This window comes from Rattus norvegicus, chromosome 10 (assembly GCF_021556685.1).
Source record: "Rattus norvegicus strain SHRSP/BbbUtx chromosome 10, alternate assembly SHRSP_T2T, whole genome shotgun sequence".
NCBI classification, from domain to species: domain Eukaryota; kingdom Metazoa; phylum Chordata; class Mammalia; order Rodentia; family Muridae; genus Rattus; species Rattus norvegicus.
The window spans coordinates 98354591-98371211 of NC_141543.1; the positions used below are offsets into that span (position 1 = coordinate 98354591).

At 45.2% G+C, this 16621-nt stretch overlaps 1 protein-coding gene and 1 long non-coding RNA gene across 52 annotated transcripts in view; one reads left to right on the forward strand and one right to left on the reverse strand.

Moving 5' to 3' along the window:
* Nucleotides 1-16621, reverse strand: part of Bptf (bromodomain PHD finger transcription factor) — a 102694-nt gene that overhangs the window by 61897 nt on the left and 24176 nt on the right. For 41 of the 50 annotated variants that reach the window (XR_015630681.1, XR_015630679.1, XR_015630678.1 and 38 more), the window contains 3 exon segments: nt 5783-6006; nt 2385-2594; nt 1647-1829 (listed from right to left, as the gene is read on the reverse strand). Coding sequence is in view for 33 of the 50 variants with exons in the window: in NM_001127535.3 (NP_001121007.2) it covers nt 1647-1829; nt 2385-2594; nt 5783-6006 (617 nt within the window). In the remaining 17 variants the exon portion in view is untranslated. 50 annotated transcript variants of the gene reach the window in all.
* On the forward strand, nt 10074-13092 carry LOC120095194 (uncharacterized). Of its 2 annotated transcripts, none has more exons than XR_015632190.1 (2): nt 10074-10595; nt 12754-13092. It is a non-coding gene; the product is annotated as an uncharacterized LOC120095194 (long non-coding RNA). The 2 variants fall into 2 exon arrangements; XR_015632191.1 differs by having other exon boundaries at nt 10084-10455.

Sequence of the window (16621 nt, forward strand, 5' to 3'; positions counted from 1 at the left end):
GTGCTTGCGGCCGAGGCTGTCCTTGAATCTCTACATCTGCTATTACATAGGCACACGCATACACGTGCATACACGTGTTTGCCCATACCCGCCCACACAAGACAAATCGTGTAATATAACAGCATGCAAAGGCTAGAATCCAAGGATCTAAGTGATCAAACTCAATCAAGTCTGGTTTAAAAACAGGTCAATTAGGTCAGATTTACATTAAGTATTGATCAATCTAAAAGAACGATAATTATATTTAAAAAGTAATAAACATGGAAGGTTTTTTTTACATTATTTCAGCAATAATGCTCCACCTTCCAACTTTTAATCCCGAATATATAAACTGAGAATAAAACTGACCAAAGCCTAGAACTCAGTCAACTCTAGAACCAAAACTATGGACCTGCGTTTCTCCAGCCCCTTGAGAAAACAGTCCCTGGGAAATTCTACCCTCTCACTGACAACTTGTCTTCTAAACAATTCTAATTTTAACGAAGTTAATATTCAGTCAAAATCTTCCACTCCAGTCTCTCCTTACATGAGTAGATTACGCAGATCTCGAGTCTAATCTCTATGGCCTCCCCAGTGAGCGCCCCAAACAGCAGCTGCCAAGTCTACAGTTTCCTTTCTGTGTTTTGACACAGGGTCTCCCTAAGTAGCCCTGCCCAGCTTAACGCTCACTATGCAGGGCCCTGAGTTCCTGACTGCCTCAGCAGCACCAACTACATATGGCTGACTGCTGGGGTTCATGTGAAGCCTATGCCTGACCTAAGCTTTCCCTGCGGTTTTCAGCAACTCTCAAAGCTGGTTGCCAAAAACCCTTCCCATTCCAATCAGAAACATGGAGGCCCTTCAAAGCCGAGTGGCACTGGTTTAGGGCAGAAGCAGACCTAGGCTGCACACCTTTTCCACACAACAGTGTTTCCAACACACCAGTCAGATCCCAGTATCACTAACACAGCAATACCACACTCAACCCTGCAAACGGGAGTCTTAATATATTCACAAAAAGGATTCCCTTCCACCATGACTTTGAGATTTTTGATGCTCACTTTCAATCATCTGAACTAGATATGTAGGATTATGCATGCTGCTACGATAAAAATACCACTGGACTTTTTGAAAAGCAAAAGGTCATAATCACATTCTTAGTATATATAACTTACTCCAAGTAAAATTTCAACATTAAAAAGGTTAAAATTGGAATTATTGGTTAACATATCAATGCGCCTTGCAAAAATGTTGGTGATGATGGATTATCTACTAATTATGATCTGACATGTAGCACTACATGAGCATGCAAACAGAAAATTAATGTGTTAGTATAACCAGAGCCACAAGGGCCAGGTCACTCAACATGGAGACACACATTACTATGTGAGTAACTCAAATCAAAGTCTCGGTCAGGATGGTCTGGTGACCAGGCACACAAAACCTTCCAATACACACAAGCATGAGGGCTGAGAGGGAGTTCCAGGCACTAATCGCAAGGTATCTGCCAAACATCGGGTGTTAGGTGACAGTTTAGCAATCGGGAGTGGCACTGTGAGCAAGCGGCATGGATGGATGCAGACCGTCAGGTTCTAGGTGACATGCAGCTTTGACTGCAAAGGGAAGGGTCCCCCATTACAGAGGCATTGATATGCTGCCCTCTGTACCTGGTACATCCGGGGGGAGCTCAGATGCCACCTTCTTCTCTGCCGTGCTGCTATCATGGGTTTCTGAGAGCCAGCCCTCGGGGCTCCTCCCCTCACAGGGAGTCTCCTCTGAAGAAGCATTTCTTGTGTTGTCACCAAGATTTGCTGGTACAGAGTTACCTTTATCCCCAACTTCTGTTGGCTCTACAGCAAAACGCACAACAAAACTTTAAAGGTATGCTTTACGATTGACTTTGGACAAGCGGCCACATTCAACCAACTAAAAAACCATCAATCACCAAAAAAAACCTGCTTCTAAATACATAAAATAGCCAATTCTTTTTAAAAAAAAAAAACAAACTGTTTCTCTTTGACGGCCATTTTAAAGCAAGTCAGACTCTGGAAGAGCTTTGTAACGGGTCATCCAAAAATAAAGAGTAAGATACTAAGAATGTTTTAGAATTAATTTTTTAAAAGAACACATTTTAACATATACCATATATAATCTGATATAAAATAGTAACTTTTCATCAATAAATTTCACAGGATGTCAACTTCCAACTTCTTAGAATATAAGTATTATATTATTGCAAATCCGTCAATATATAAACTCATTTCCACAGATGTGATTACAACAGATTCTCTTAAATATCTTTGGGAATCAAAAATAGCCATTTGCAGTAAAAATTCCCACTTTCATTTGGCAAGTAAAATTGAAGCATTAACAAAATATTTCTCTGAACCAAGTAATTCTTTTACCCTCAGGTTTTCCTTGCCCGGGCTCTTCCTCCAGGACTTTGCCGTCAGCGTCCTTGTCTGGGGACTGGTCCTCCGACTCCTCCCTGCTCTTCTCAGCACCTTTGGAGCTGTCGTTCTCACCCTCATTCTTGTCTTTTTCTGTATCTTCTGGGTTCTGATCACAGTCAATATCTTCCCCTCTTTTGATTCTTAAGGAGTCCAAAATTTCCTCTGTAACAAACAACAAATGTAATTGTTTTCTTTCATAACTAAATATAAAATTACTAACAAATGACACTTATGAATTTTAATGTCTGCTGGGCTTGATGGTGCACCCAGGGCTGGAGGCAGGTGGAACCTTTGACTACAAAGCCAGCATTACCAACATAGCACAACATAGCATGTTCCAGGACAGCCAAGGGCTACATAGTGAGACTTTGTTCCAAAAGAAGGGGAGCGGTGTTAATATCCATATTTTTAAGTCTTTAAGAAAGAAAACTACAGGGGCTGGAGACATGGTTCAGTGGTTAAGAGCACTGGCTGCTCTTCCAGAGGTCCTGAGTTCAATTCCCAGCAACCACATGGTGGCTCACAGCCATCTTTAATGGGATCCAATGCCCTCTTCTGGTGTGTCCGAAGAAAGTGAAGAAATTTATTTATAAGAAGGAAAGAAAGAAAGAGAGAGAGAGAGAGAGAGAGAGAGAGAGAGAGAGAGAGAGAGAGAAAGAAAGAAAGAAAGAAAACAAACTACACCAGCTAGAAGACTTGAATTCAGTTCTCAGCACTCATGTCAAGAGACTCTCAGATCTCCTGTAACTCCAGCAGATCTAATGCCATATTCTGGTCTCCAGAGGCAACCACGTACACACACAGATAACCACACACGCGCGCACACAAATAAATAAATATTTTTAAGATCTTTAAGGCTACATGCAGTGGCAGAGACCTTTAATTTCAGCACTCGGAAAAGAGAGGCCAAGTAGATAAGCTATGAGTTCCAGGCCAGCCAGGGCCACACAGTGAGACCTAACCTAAAGTGTGTGTGGGGGATGGGGGAGCACACAAAATAAAACATATTTCATTTACAATTAATTTAACTCGGTGAGCTTTACTTTTTAAAAATAAATGCTAGTAATAAAAATCAACTTTCTTTGTGAAGATGAGATGGCAAAGGCAGAGCGCAGCGATCACACCTACAACCCAGGCACATCTGGACTACATATACAGCAATCAATATACAGCCCCAGTGAAAGCCAGTGAGGGGCTTAAAATTGAAACTGGATGTATATATCACTGTCACATCGGCCATGAGCAAACACTCCAAACTGACATAGACTCAGTCTATACAAGAATCAAAAACCGACCTGCAACCCAATAAAGACCTGAGGTGAATCTGCTCCCTGATCCTGAGTAAGCTCCCTAGATCTGCAAACCTCTACTTTCCCAGTATAAAATGAGCAGAGCCCATATGGAAACACTTCTTTCTGAAGCTCTGTAACTTTTCTGAAAGCCACTAGGGCCCAGCTAAGGGTGCCCTCTTTCAACGTGGGCAGGGTGCCACCATGGCATGGTACCAGCATAAGAGAAACAACTATGAACACAGGGACACTAACCAGACTCCTTAGTTTTTAATAAAATAAATTCTCAGAAATGAGTTCTTGTTACAAGGCCCAAACTGGGCTGAAATTTGTAATTCACCTGCCTCAGGATCCTGAGTGGCTGGGATATGCTACCATACCCACAAAATTAAGCATCTTTTCTTGTTAGTTTGTCTGGTTGTTTGCTTGAGGTGGGATTGTCATGAGGCTCAGACTGGACTCAAATTCAGTGCTGTATCTGAGGCTGGTCTTGCAGGGGTCAGAGGGTGGTGACACACGCCTTTAATTCTAGTACTTGAGAGGCAGAGGCAAGAGGATCTCTGTGAGTTTGAGGACAGCCTGGTCTACAGAGCAAGTTCCAGGACAGCCAGGACCACACACAGAAAACAAAAACAAACAAAACAGAACATCACTTTATCTTACATGTGTGTGTTGACCTGTATGTCTTTATATGGGCTACATGTTTGCTTGCTGTCTTTGGAGGCCAGGAGAAAGCGTTAGAGCTGGAGTTATGAATAGTTGTAAACTGCTACGTGTTCTGAGAATTGAACCTGGGTTCTCTGCAAGAACATGCGCTCTAACAGCTGAGCCATCCTCTAGCCCCTAGCCTTGTACTCAACAAGTGCTAAGACCACAGGCATGCACACCACCTCATTCTCTAATACCATTAACTTACTGCTTGAGCTGTCTCAGCTTTGACCTTTGAGAGCTTTTTCTAAGTTCCTTGTCCTCTTCATGTGTCTTATCCATACACCAGTTCAACTCATCCTTACAATCCAACTTTTTGATTTTCTGAGACAGAGTCTGTGCAGCCCTAGCTGTCCTGAACTCCCTCTGTAGACCACAGTGGCCTAAACCTCAGAGATCCACCTGCTTCTGCCTCCTGGGTGCTGGGTTTAAAGGTGTGTGTTACTCTACCTGGCTCACTTTTGGTTCTTTTATGGTGAGAGAATGTTTGGAAGCTAACAATCTGGGTCCCATAACACGGGGAATGTCTGCACGTTCCAATACGTGCACGTGAGACTGGGTGTGTCCTCTAGAGAATCCATTTAAAGCAGCTTCCTCGTGGGGATAAAGGGAAGCCTGCCATTGCTGTGTGAAGTCTACACAGACAAGAACACAGCGTTCCCCTTGTGGATCTGCAGCCCTTGTCTCTGTCCCTCCCTCAGCAGTCCCCAACTTCATCTTGGTTGTCTTTCTTAAACTATAGTTATCAGGCCCATTTTTCCAGAATTAGAAAACTGCAAGAGACTGAGGGTGAGCCTCAGTAATGCTCGTGTAGCCTGTGAGCCCTAACATTAGCGAGACAAGCAATACAAAACGCCTTCTGAGGGGTTGTCTACAACAAGATGCACTAAATGCTGAGGACACAGGAAACAAGACCTGTGTCCACTTGACTGTGTGGGTGGGAGTAATCTGGTGGAAATAAAGTGTTCTCTACAGTTGTCTACAGTGAGGAAGGGATGCAGTGAGGACACAATGAGCTAAGTGAGGTGGACACCCTTCATAGTCAATACCCTGACAGCTGACACTGGAAGACCATGATGAGTTCAAGGCCAACCTGGGCTATACAATAACTGGAACTCAGCCCGAGTTACACAGACCTGTCACTAAACAAACAAGAACTATATGACTTGTGGGTCTAGGGGGTACCATCGGTGACTGAGGCAAGGAGCAAACACTAACACACAGCATCCTGATTTGCTAGCCTCACTGAGGGAAACCGTGAGCTAGAGAATCGGAACAAAGCACCAGGCATAAACTTGGACATTTCCAAGCTTGTCTCCAGTACGACAAGAGCTCAAGAAGGACTGGCCTCACCGTTAGCTGCCGCTAGGAAGGACTTGTTGCTTCCACGAGCCTTGTTGGTCAGGTCTTCAGTTACGTCCATGTGCTGCTGCATCTCCTCCCGAATGTCTTCTAGAACTCTGCACAGCTCTGCTTCCCAGTAATCTTTGTCTAGACAGTCTATTAATTCTGCAAGCTGGACCTTTGTGCTGTAGTACCAAACTTTCTTTTCATTTTCATTTTCTGTGTCTTCTTCTCTGTTGTGAAATCAGGGAAGAAATATATCAGACACAAGATCACTCACCCAACAAACATCTACCCACCAGGTTCAACCGTGTAATGCGCAGACTGTGCTGACGCCCACTCACTGTTCATCTATTCAAACCCAAATAACCTCCAATAACTTGGACTTCTGTACCCACGACTCCTAGATCAAAATAATGTTCTGCATTAATGAATAGAGAGGTTACTTGCAAATACCTAAACATAAAACAAAAACATGACTCCAGAGTCATGGTCAGAGAGTTCTGCAAAGAACAGCCCAGCCCTCAGGCATCTCTACTGTACCAGCTTCGTGAGTGAGAATCTTAACCCCTGAGTCTTAGGAAGTCTTACAGCTTGGGACGCCACACAAGCAGAGAGCACACCCACACACTGTTACACAGGCTAAACTAAGCCTGGGCTTTGTAAGAATCCCCCTTAATTCAGCAATGTTCTCTCTCTCTCTCTCTCTCTCTCTCTCTCTCTCTCTCACACACACACACACACACACACACACACTCACACACACACACTCACACACACACACTCACACACACACACAATCTAAGAATATGAATCAGTGTGGAATGGTCAAGGCCTGGGTTCTAATCTGAACATTACCAACTGGAAAAGATCTGGCTCTGAATGGGCTTGGTCCCTTGAGATAAATGGCATGGCCATGACAAGTTCCCTCCAAGCCACTTATGTCCCTCACTTGTACAGTGAGGACACTGGCCATCAGGCCACGGCAAGATGTGGAGGTCTTAAACAAGAGCCTCTATGAGTAGGAGCATCATTAGTGATTGACACACACACACAACATTATTAAGGCAGTGAAAATTTAGAGGAATTCCACGAATGTGTTACTCAGTGATTCTGAAGGAATATATTAATCATGTATTAATTACCAAACATTTAGGGAAAAAAATTCACACAGTATTTTTCCTTTTTTGGCATCTGTACAAGCACAGGTGCAGGCACTCCACTCCATGTGTGAGTGCAGGTCAGAGGTGAATGTCAGGTATCCTGCTCCATATACCTTGTCTAAGGAAACGAGCTCTCAGCTGGACCTGGAACCCAGTGATCCTGTCACCGCCCACATTACACAGGCTACAGCATGGGTCTTGGGTACTGGGATCTGAGCTCAGAGCCTCAGGCTTGTTCAACAAGTGCTCTTCCACACTGAGCCATCTCCCCGGCTCTCACCCACACTTATTTTTCTTTTGGTTTTTATTTGTCATAAATATAAAACTTACAAAAACATTTTTAGGGTTGGGGATTTAGCTCAGTGGTAGAGCACTTGCCTAGCAAGCGCAAGGCCCTGGGTTCAGTCCCCAACTCAGAAAAAAAGAAAACAAACAAACAAACAAAAACATTTTTTAAAAACTCTGCTCTACATGTCATTCTAATAGATACTTCTAAGTTCATTCTCTTGCTCCCTCCCTCCCTCCCTTCCTTCCAGTGAGCTCTGGTGAAGTTTCATGAAAGAAAAACTCCCCGCTCTACTTCCCCCGTCTGCTCTGGCAATGCCTCTAATATCAGGATCACCTGAGTCAGCGGTAGACGGTGTGCACACTCAGTGTAAGCATTTCTCACACGCTTAACCCCCATCAATACGGCTGTCATGGAAGAGATGGGCGACAGTTTTGGCCAACACGGCATAGTATTCTATTTCAGTCAAGCTGGGCACTTGTTGGCAAGGACAACCAAGCCTGTCTGATTGTCTTCGAAGAATGTTTGTCCCAAAACATAACTTTCCACTTTTCACAACAAGTAAGTCTACAACTGATCAGCTCTGGAGACCTTTTCATCTTCTTTGCAGCCACCATCTTCCTGCCTGAAGTGCAGGACAGCCGTCAACCAAGAGCAGCCGCCAGCCAGGTGACCGGGAGTAAGACTGAGTTCTTATGACTGGTATGGAAACGATCGTATTACTCTCATTTCCAAAGCTAACGATGCCAGTCTTCTCAGCAAAAAGACTGATTAAAAGTCCCTAAACACCATGCTGTGTGAAATACTGACAGTTTCAAGTGCTTAGTGAGTTCTGACCTAAGTTATAGATAATCTCACCTTTTATTTTCTAAAGTCTCAGTCTTACAGCTTTCTTGTTATAAAGTTAGCTCATGCTCTCTTTCATTCTCTCTCTCAGTCTCTCTCTCTCCCCCCTTCCACCTTCCTCCTTCCCCTTCTCCTTCCTTTCCTCTTCCCCTCCCTGCCCTGTGACCTGACTGGCCTTGAATTCCCTGTCTCACTTCCCAGGTGCTGGAATTAGAGCCATGCAGCACTGCCTGGCTTATGACCCTCTGAGGACAGAACCCAGGGCTTCCTTCATGACAAGCATGCAGGCCCTTTACCAACTGAGTTACACCCGTGTAGTTCTTTTCTTTAACTGTTACATTCTTCTTTATTCAGAAACATGGTCATACATCACATGATGGCATTTCAAGTCCACGGATGGAACCCAGACAGTAGAGGTCCTATACAAATATGCAGCCAGTGGCACTAGCTTAAGTTCATTCTATAAGGTTCACGCTACTGAAGACAAGCTTACCTGTGATGCTTTTCTCAGAATATATCCCCACTGACAGGTAGGATGTGACTTGCAGCTCCACATTTCAAGTGAACGTAAGCGCATGCACTGTTTATGCTGAGGACCTGCCAGCACCTCCACCAGATGGCTCACAACTGCCTGGGACTCCTCCAATTCCAGGGGATCATCTAATGGCCCCCATGCTGGTCTCCATGGACACCACACTTCTGTGCACATATCCATACACAGATACACACACAAATACACACACATACACATATGCCACACTTGCACCTGTGAAGGCCAGAAGACAGCATTGCATCCCTGGAGCTGGAGTGACAGGAGTCTGAGCCCCTAGCATGAGCTGGCAGCAAGCTCTAAACCAATGTGCCCTCTCTCCAGCTCCCCATTCTGTCAACTTCCTCAAGCAACCCACAAACTACTGAAAGGTTCCCTAACAGCTAAAGGATATGTGGATCTATTCTGGTCTCTGAGGAATTTCTCTACAACAAACTCATTGCTTCAGGCACAAGTCCATTCTGCACTCAGTTGCTTTTAGTAAGTTTTTACTTATAATGAAATGACTCAAACCTGTAGTAACTTCACCAATTCGCTGACTCTGCTGCTAGCAGGATGTGGGTTATACGTAACACCTCCCCCGTGCACGTCCTTCAATCTGCTCACAGCATCCATCCTTCTCATTTCTCTTCTCAGGCACGGATGTCACACACCTACACCCCGCCTCACCCGAGTACTCTACATTCCTCACTCCCTGTTAACACCACTCTAAAAATGGGGTGGCAACTACCTCTGACTCTGCTCATCAAAAGCACATACTCCTCACACTGACGGCTTTTTTTCTGGAAGTAGAATAAACTCGTTACAAACACAGTAGTGAAATAGTAAGCACAAGGCTGAGGCTGTCAGAACAAGTCACCTTCCCTACAGATGTTCCGGGGTCATTACAGGTCATCTAAGCATCGCCTCTGTCCTAACTGCCAGCGCGACAGCCACCTCTCTCCTGTACAAATGCACGCTGACCATTATGACTATCTGGGATTGGAGGAAGCTTTGGTTCTCCAAGGCCTGCGAGTTCTCCCGGGTCACTGGAACTGAACTGGTCCAGCTGCCCCAAGAGTGCTCACTGCCAAGTGTCCCCACTGTTTCACAGGGTGACAGGAGAAGACAGAGTAGGAAGGGAAACCTTCTTGCCTAAGTACAACTGTGAGCAAATGGGCATACTACAGGTGTACGCTTTACAGCTGGACTCGAACTGCCCAGACTGAGTGGACTGAGACTCCGGAGCCAACGGTGAGTCTGAAAGTGACTCACAGGAAGTGCCAACAAAGTCACAGAAGAGTAAGAGCCCTGTCATGGGCTCAATACTGGCCTCCAAATCCAGGCCCACCTAACCTTGATTGGGAGAAGTATTTACCTACAGGGTTTGAAATGAAATCACCCAGACTCCACTGACCTCACAGAGGAAAGGAGGCGGAGCAGGAAACATAACTAGAGTATCTGCCAGGTCTGTGCAAGACCTAGAGAGGACAAGGAGGCTCCCTGAGCCTTCAGAAGAGCCTGGCTTCTGGACTCCAAGCCGTTTGATAAAGTCCTGTTTCTGGTGCTTTGCCAAAGCAGCCACAGCAGATGCCCGCATCTCAGTACCAAGAAGTAGAGTGCAGCTGCAGACAGCCTAAGAGATGGAAGACGGATGCTAAAGAAAATCTTAGGAGCTTGATTGAAGTAAAGGAAGTCAGCCAAGGAGACAGGGCTGTCTTCCCCACAGCCTTGCTGGTACCGTTAGACCTGACTTCTAGTCTTCAGAACTGACTTCATTCCCACTAGAGGTCTGTCATGGTGACCCTCCTCTAACAGAACCAACAGGGCAGCAACTACTGATGACCAGCACTGCCAGGTCAGGAGCACTTGACCTACAGTCTCACCATCTTGATTCCTTCCTGGTCTACCACAGGTCATGTGATCTTGGGAAAGAACCGGCCCCCCCTCTGCCTTCCCCACAGAGAACACTGACAGTCCTTGGAACAATGTACTTCGGTAGGGTTACAGTGTGTAAGGGGTGGGAGGTGGGGCAGAGATGGCTCAGAAGTTAACAGCCCATTCTGTCCTAGCAGAGATCTGAGCTTGTTTCCCAGCACCCACGGTAGATGGATCACAACTGTCTATAAATCTAGCTCCAGGCATTCAGACACCTCCGGCTTCCATGGGTGCCTGCAGGCAGGCAGGCAAGCAGGCAGGCAGGCAGGCAGGCAGGCAGGCAGGCAGGCAGGCAGGCAGGCAGACAACACACACACACACACCCCCACTTAAAAAATAAAGGGCTGGAGAGATGGTTCAGTGGTTAAGAGCACTGACTGTTTTTGCAGAGGACCCCAGTTTCATCTCTAGAACACTCACGGTAGCTCATAGCCACCTGCAATTCCAGTACTAGGGGATCCAACATCCTCGTCAAACCTCCAAAGGTATCAAGCACACACAAAGTACACTCACAAATACAGGGAAAACACCCACACACATAAAACAATTAAATCCTTTAAAAAAAAATGCACATACTACCAACCAATGAGTACACATGCCTATGAATTTCATGAAGTCACTGTTTTTTATAGCTGAGTAGCACTCCATTGTATAAATGTACCATTTTCTGTATCCATTCCTCTATTGAAGGGCATCTGGGTTCTTTCTAGCTTCCAGCTATCATAAATAAGGCTGCTATGAACATAGTGGAGCATCTTTTGGGTATAGAATCGTGCCCACATCTGGCAGGTCCACATCTGCACTTTGCCAGTCTATAAGCAGGGCCGTGCCTGTGCTCATCTACATCATCCACAGGGCCTGAGGGTCGGCCTTCAGCACCACAACTGTGCTGTTTTTACAGATGGGGCAGATTTCCTAAGCACTTCAGGATGTGAGAGGAGGAGTTCAGGGGCAGAGAGGGTTCTGAGAAGGCAAGGCACAAATGAACAGAGATCTGAAGGACAGTTGGTTTTAGGTGGTGAGAAGGGCGCTGAATGTGTGAACCTGGGCTACAGGGTACATGCTGATAACAGGAAAGGGTTACTTAGCTTAGAGAAAAGGAAAAACATCATAAAAATGTTTTGATCATCAGTCACTCACTGTATAGTGACAAGCCTGTAGTATCAAGACTGGGGGCAGAGTGGGGTAGGGGTGAGGTCAGAAGTTCAAGGTCATCTTCAGCCTTATACAGATTCAAGGCCAACCTCAGGAGAGAAAGACAATGTTTCAGAGCTGGAGAGATAGCTGATCGGTTAAGAGCACTGACTGCTCTCCAGGACCCACGTTCAATTCCCAGCATCCACATGGCAGCTCACAACTGTCTAACTCCAGTTCCAGAGGATCTGGCAACTCATGCTCATGCACATGCAAGACAAAATGCAATGCACACAAAAATAAATAAAATAAATAGAGAAGCTGTCTCAAAGAAAAGTGTTAAAAAGATGACTTCAGGGTGTGGGAGACATGGCTCAGTGGTTAAGAGCACTACCTGCTCTTCCACAGGATACAGGTTCAGTTCCTAGCACCTCCATGGCGGCCTTCTGTAACTATAGTCCCAGGCAATCTGATGCTTCACATCCGGCATACAAGCAGTATATAGATATACATGCAGGTAAGATACCCATACACATAAAATAAAATTAAAAAAAAAAAAAAAAAAAAAAACAAAGACGACCAGCTAACTGGGAGTGTAGGTAGACGGTTAAGTTTCCTAGAGCCTCGTCTGGACACAGCATCTGCTGGCACAAGTCCATACGGTTGTTCCCTCGTTACACGTGTCACTAACCTATACAAGTAACATTTTAATGCTCACTAAATAAAGGCAGTGATGGGGATTTCCTATGAATTGCTAAGACTGGAATTAAAATACAGGGCCTCCGAGAGTCAACATTTTAGATTTCTAAGCTTCCAGGGAAAAACTCAACTTACAGAGGGTTGACTGAAGTTTACTTGGCTCTGAAACCTTCCCAAGCTTGCATATATACTCCACCACAAAGGACGCTTAGCCTGAAAGCATTTTAATCTAACTTCCATAAATGATGCAAAGGTTTTTAGATTTACTTCTAATTATTGACATAGACACTTGGTATCATACCACTATGATGTTTAAAGATCCCTTACTGATGTTACACAAAAAAATACCCAAAACATCAGGGCATTAAAACTTACTGTATTTCAGGTTGGTGGTGCTGGAATCTTAACCCCAGCATTTGGAAGGCAGAGGCAGGCTGATCTCTGTGAGCTCCAGGGCAGCCTGGGGTACCTAAGGAAAACCGTGTTTCAAAACCACAAAGCGAGAGCTGAGAAGACAACTGGGAAGGCTGAGAGCACTGGCTGCGCTTACGAAGGACCAGGGTCCCCTCCCCAGCATCCACATGGAAGGTCGTCCGGATCGAACAACTTTTCCAGCCTATTCAGATACCGGGCACACATGACAAACACACATACAGGCCAACACCCATACACATAAGAAATAAATGAATCTATTTTTTTTCAAAACAAAATACCAAAAGAGAAACCCATGTATGTTTGAGTGATCATGTTTATGTTCGATGCACTTTCCTATACACCAAGAAATCAGATATTAGAGCTGATAGAAACCAATGTTATAAAACATTCTTTCCAAGCTAAAGTTAAGTGAATGAATTTGCTATTCCACTAAGAGACTATTTATTTAAGTTCACCAACTGATTAATCCACAAGTACTTAAGGTGTAAGTCCTTCAGCCACTTGATTTCCATAGTTCATGCACATTCACCTTCAAACTGATGAGACCTCTCCGTTGACAAGCTTTCATCAGACATGCTCTCCCCAGTTATATGCATTTGTTTTGTCTTTTTTTATATTTTTAAAATATGTGTGTGTGTTTTGTCTGAATGTCTTTATACCATGTGCATGCAGTACCAAAAGAGGCCAGAAGAGGGCGTCAGACACCTTGGAACTAGCGACAGGCAGTTAGCAGCAGGGTGGGCGCTGGTCCTCTGAAGAGTAGTCATTGCTGGCACCTTAACTGCTGAGCCACCATCTCTGCATCTCTGCCCCACAACATAGGTTTTAAAAGCTAAAGCAACTCAAACTGCAGACCTTCAAAGTGACTGTTTAGAAGCTAGACTGCAGCACACAATAAAGTTAGAAACATTTCTTTTTGAAACTATTTTTAATTTTAACTTTCTGTGTGTGAGAAAGAGAACTCAAGTGTGTGTGTGCGTGTGTTTGAGTGTGCGTTTTCAGTGTCTGGACCCCAAAGGTATCTGCTCCCTGGAGCTGCAGTTACAGGCAGTAGTGAGCTGCCAGCCAGCATGGGTACACTTTAACTACTATTAGAAACATTCTTACAAACAACTTCAGGTCCCACCTGCAAACAGCTATATATAGGGTTGAGAGCAAGTTATTTAATTTCCCTTAGCTTTAATGTCACCATCTATAAATTACAGACAAGTATAAAAACCTATACTACAGCACTGTTGTAAAGATTAATTAAAGAACTGTATAAAAATGCTCCGGACACCCAGTGTGAGGTATATTAGGTACTATTTTTACCTAGGTAATTAGATACTATTCGCAGGTTTCTAAAGCTAGAAAGACAACCTAGACCAGACAGACCAAAGACATCAAGGTGCACGTACACGTGCACCAAACACCTTTGGTCTCCACGTAGAAAGAACAGCTCAAGAAAGACAGAGGCTATGGGAACCAACATCTAAGAGGCCAAGGAAGAGGCTGGCGAGAGACCCAATGCCCCAACCAGTCAGGGCAAAGAACCATTAGATGTTCTCTAATGCTCCCTGCACATGAAGGAGTGAGAGAGAAGGTGCTTATAAAGAAGTTATGCTAAAGAATACTTGGCTCATAACCCATTGTGAGCTGAGGCAGGAGAATCTCAAGTTCCAACCAGCCTGCCATAAACAGCTATTATAGCTTGCTTCAAAACAAAACAAAACAACCAAAACCAACTTTTTTAAAGACATAAATTCAGGATAGAGGAAAGACAATTAAAAAAGCTGAAAGCATGTGGTCATATGATCACTGCCAATGTGAAAAGCCAGAAAGCCCAAGCCCAGCGGCTGTGACTCCTCACTCCACACTCTCAGCAGGGATTTGGGGGTGGGGTGGGGGGCTGTCTATGAAACAGACCTAGCTACAGGTCTGGTCTCTAGAGAATAGAGTAGAGCTGAAATTCTCTGCATCAAAAGCCTCCATCCTGGTGTGAACAAATTCAGAACTGAGGCTTTCAGTGACTTAAGAAATGCTTCAAGCAGGGGTTGGGGATTTAGCTCAGTGGTAGAGCGCTTGCCTAGGAAGCGCAAGGCCCTGGGTTCGGTCCCCAGCTCTGGGAAAAAAAAAAAAAAAAAAAAAACACTCATAAGAAATGCTTCAAGCACAATACATGCAGCCTGCTTCTAAGTGCACCCTGCCGACCAGGCCTGTGTGCTCCAAGCAGGATACCAGAAAAGGCGCGTTCAGTTCCCCTGACCAGCTGCAGCAGATGGAGCCAAGGACGGCGCGGGACTCCCTAACAGTCTGGGATGTTGAGCTGAGCCATTTCTCCCACCTCCCTGAGATGGCCCACCCACACACGCGCTTAGTGCCTCCAATTAGCAGGTAGTTCCACAGTATTAACCAGCAGCTTAAAACTGAGATGCGCAGACATCTGAGGTTAAAGACCAAAACAAATAATGGCAGAAGCAGCTTAGAGGAGTTAACCACGCAGCCTCAGAGTAAGGAAACAACTGGAAATACACCCAGAACCTGGGCATGGCACTGCACACCGGCGACCCCAGCACTCAGGAGCCTAAAACCAGCCTAGACCTTCCTACAGCAGCTCAAAACCAAAGGACTCACTGTGAGTGGTGCCTCACTGTGTAGCCCAGCACTTTCGAGGCTAAGAAGGGAAGACTCCTGTGAATTTAAAGGCAGCTGTGCTACAGAGACCCTGGCTCGAGGGAAAAAAAGTTAAAATAATACCCTCAGAAAAGTAAACATGATATTCATAAAATAAAATCAGAACAAGGTCTTTACCTTTACAAATAATAACAGGACAAAAGAACTCTTTAAAGATATGAGGCTGCAGGGCCACAGAGACTGAACCACCAGCCAGAGAGCATGCATGGGACCGACATGCATGGGTCCTCATGTGGGCCCACTAACTGCAGGGGCAGGGGCTGTCTCTGACTCCACTGCCTGCCTTTCGAGCCCTTCCCCTCCTGGGCTGCCTTGTCCAGTCTCAGTAGTAGAAGATGCACCTAGTCCTACTCTAAGTCCAACAAAGTGGGCTGATATCCACGGGAGACCTCCTCTTCTCTGAAGAGAAAGGAATGGGGTCTGGGGGGAGGGAAGGTGAAGCACTGGGGAGAGGAGAGGGGAAGCTTCCACTGTGATGTAGGGTAAATACATTAATTGCTTAAAAAAAAAAAAGGCTGCAGAAATGGCTCAGCAATTAAGAGCATAAACTGTTTTTGTGGGATTTTTGTTTTGATGGGAGTTTTTGTTTTGATGGTTTTTTTAGATACAAACTCCCTATGTAGCCCTGGCAGACTCAGAGTCACATAGATCTGCCTGCCATTGCCTCCCCGGTGCTGAGATTAAAGGGATGCACCACCACACCTGGCCTTTTACTTGAGGAGTGGGGTAGACTCTTTTTTTTTTTTTTCCCCGGAGCTGGGGACCCCAGGGCCTTGCGCTTCCTAGGCAAGCGCTCTACCACTGAGCTAAATCCCCAACCCCAAGGGTAGACTCTTCTTGCTGAGGTCCTAATTTCAATTCCCAGCACTCACACAGCAGCTAACCATCTGTGAATTCAGTTGCAGGATCCAAGCCCTCTTCTGGCCTCTGCGGGTACCAGGTACATGCATATTGCAGACAAGCACTTGATAGATAGATATACAGACAGACAGAAAAACAGAAAGAAAGACAAGACAGGCAGACAGGCAGATTCAATAAATGGATGTGTGTGGGGTTGGGGATTTAGCTCAGTGGTAGAGCGCTTGCCTAGGAAGCGCAAGGCCCTGGGTTCGGTCCCCAGCTCTGGAAAAAAAAAGAACCAAATA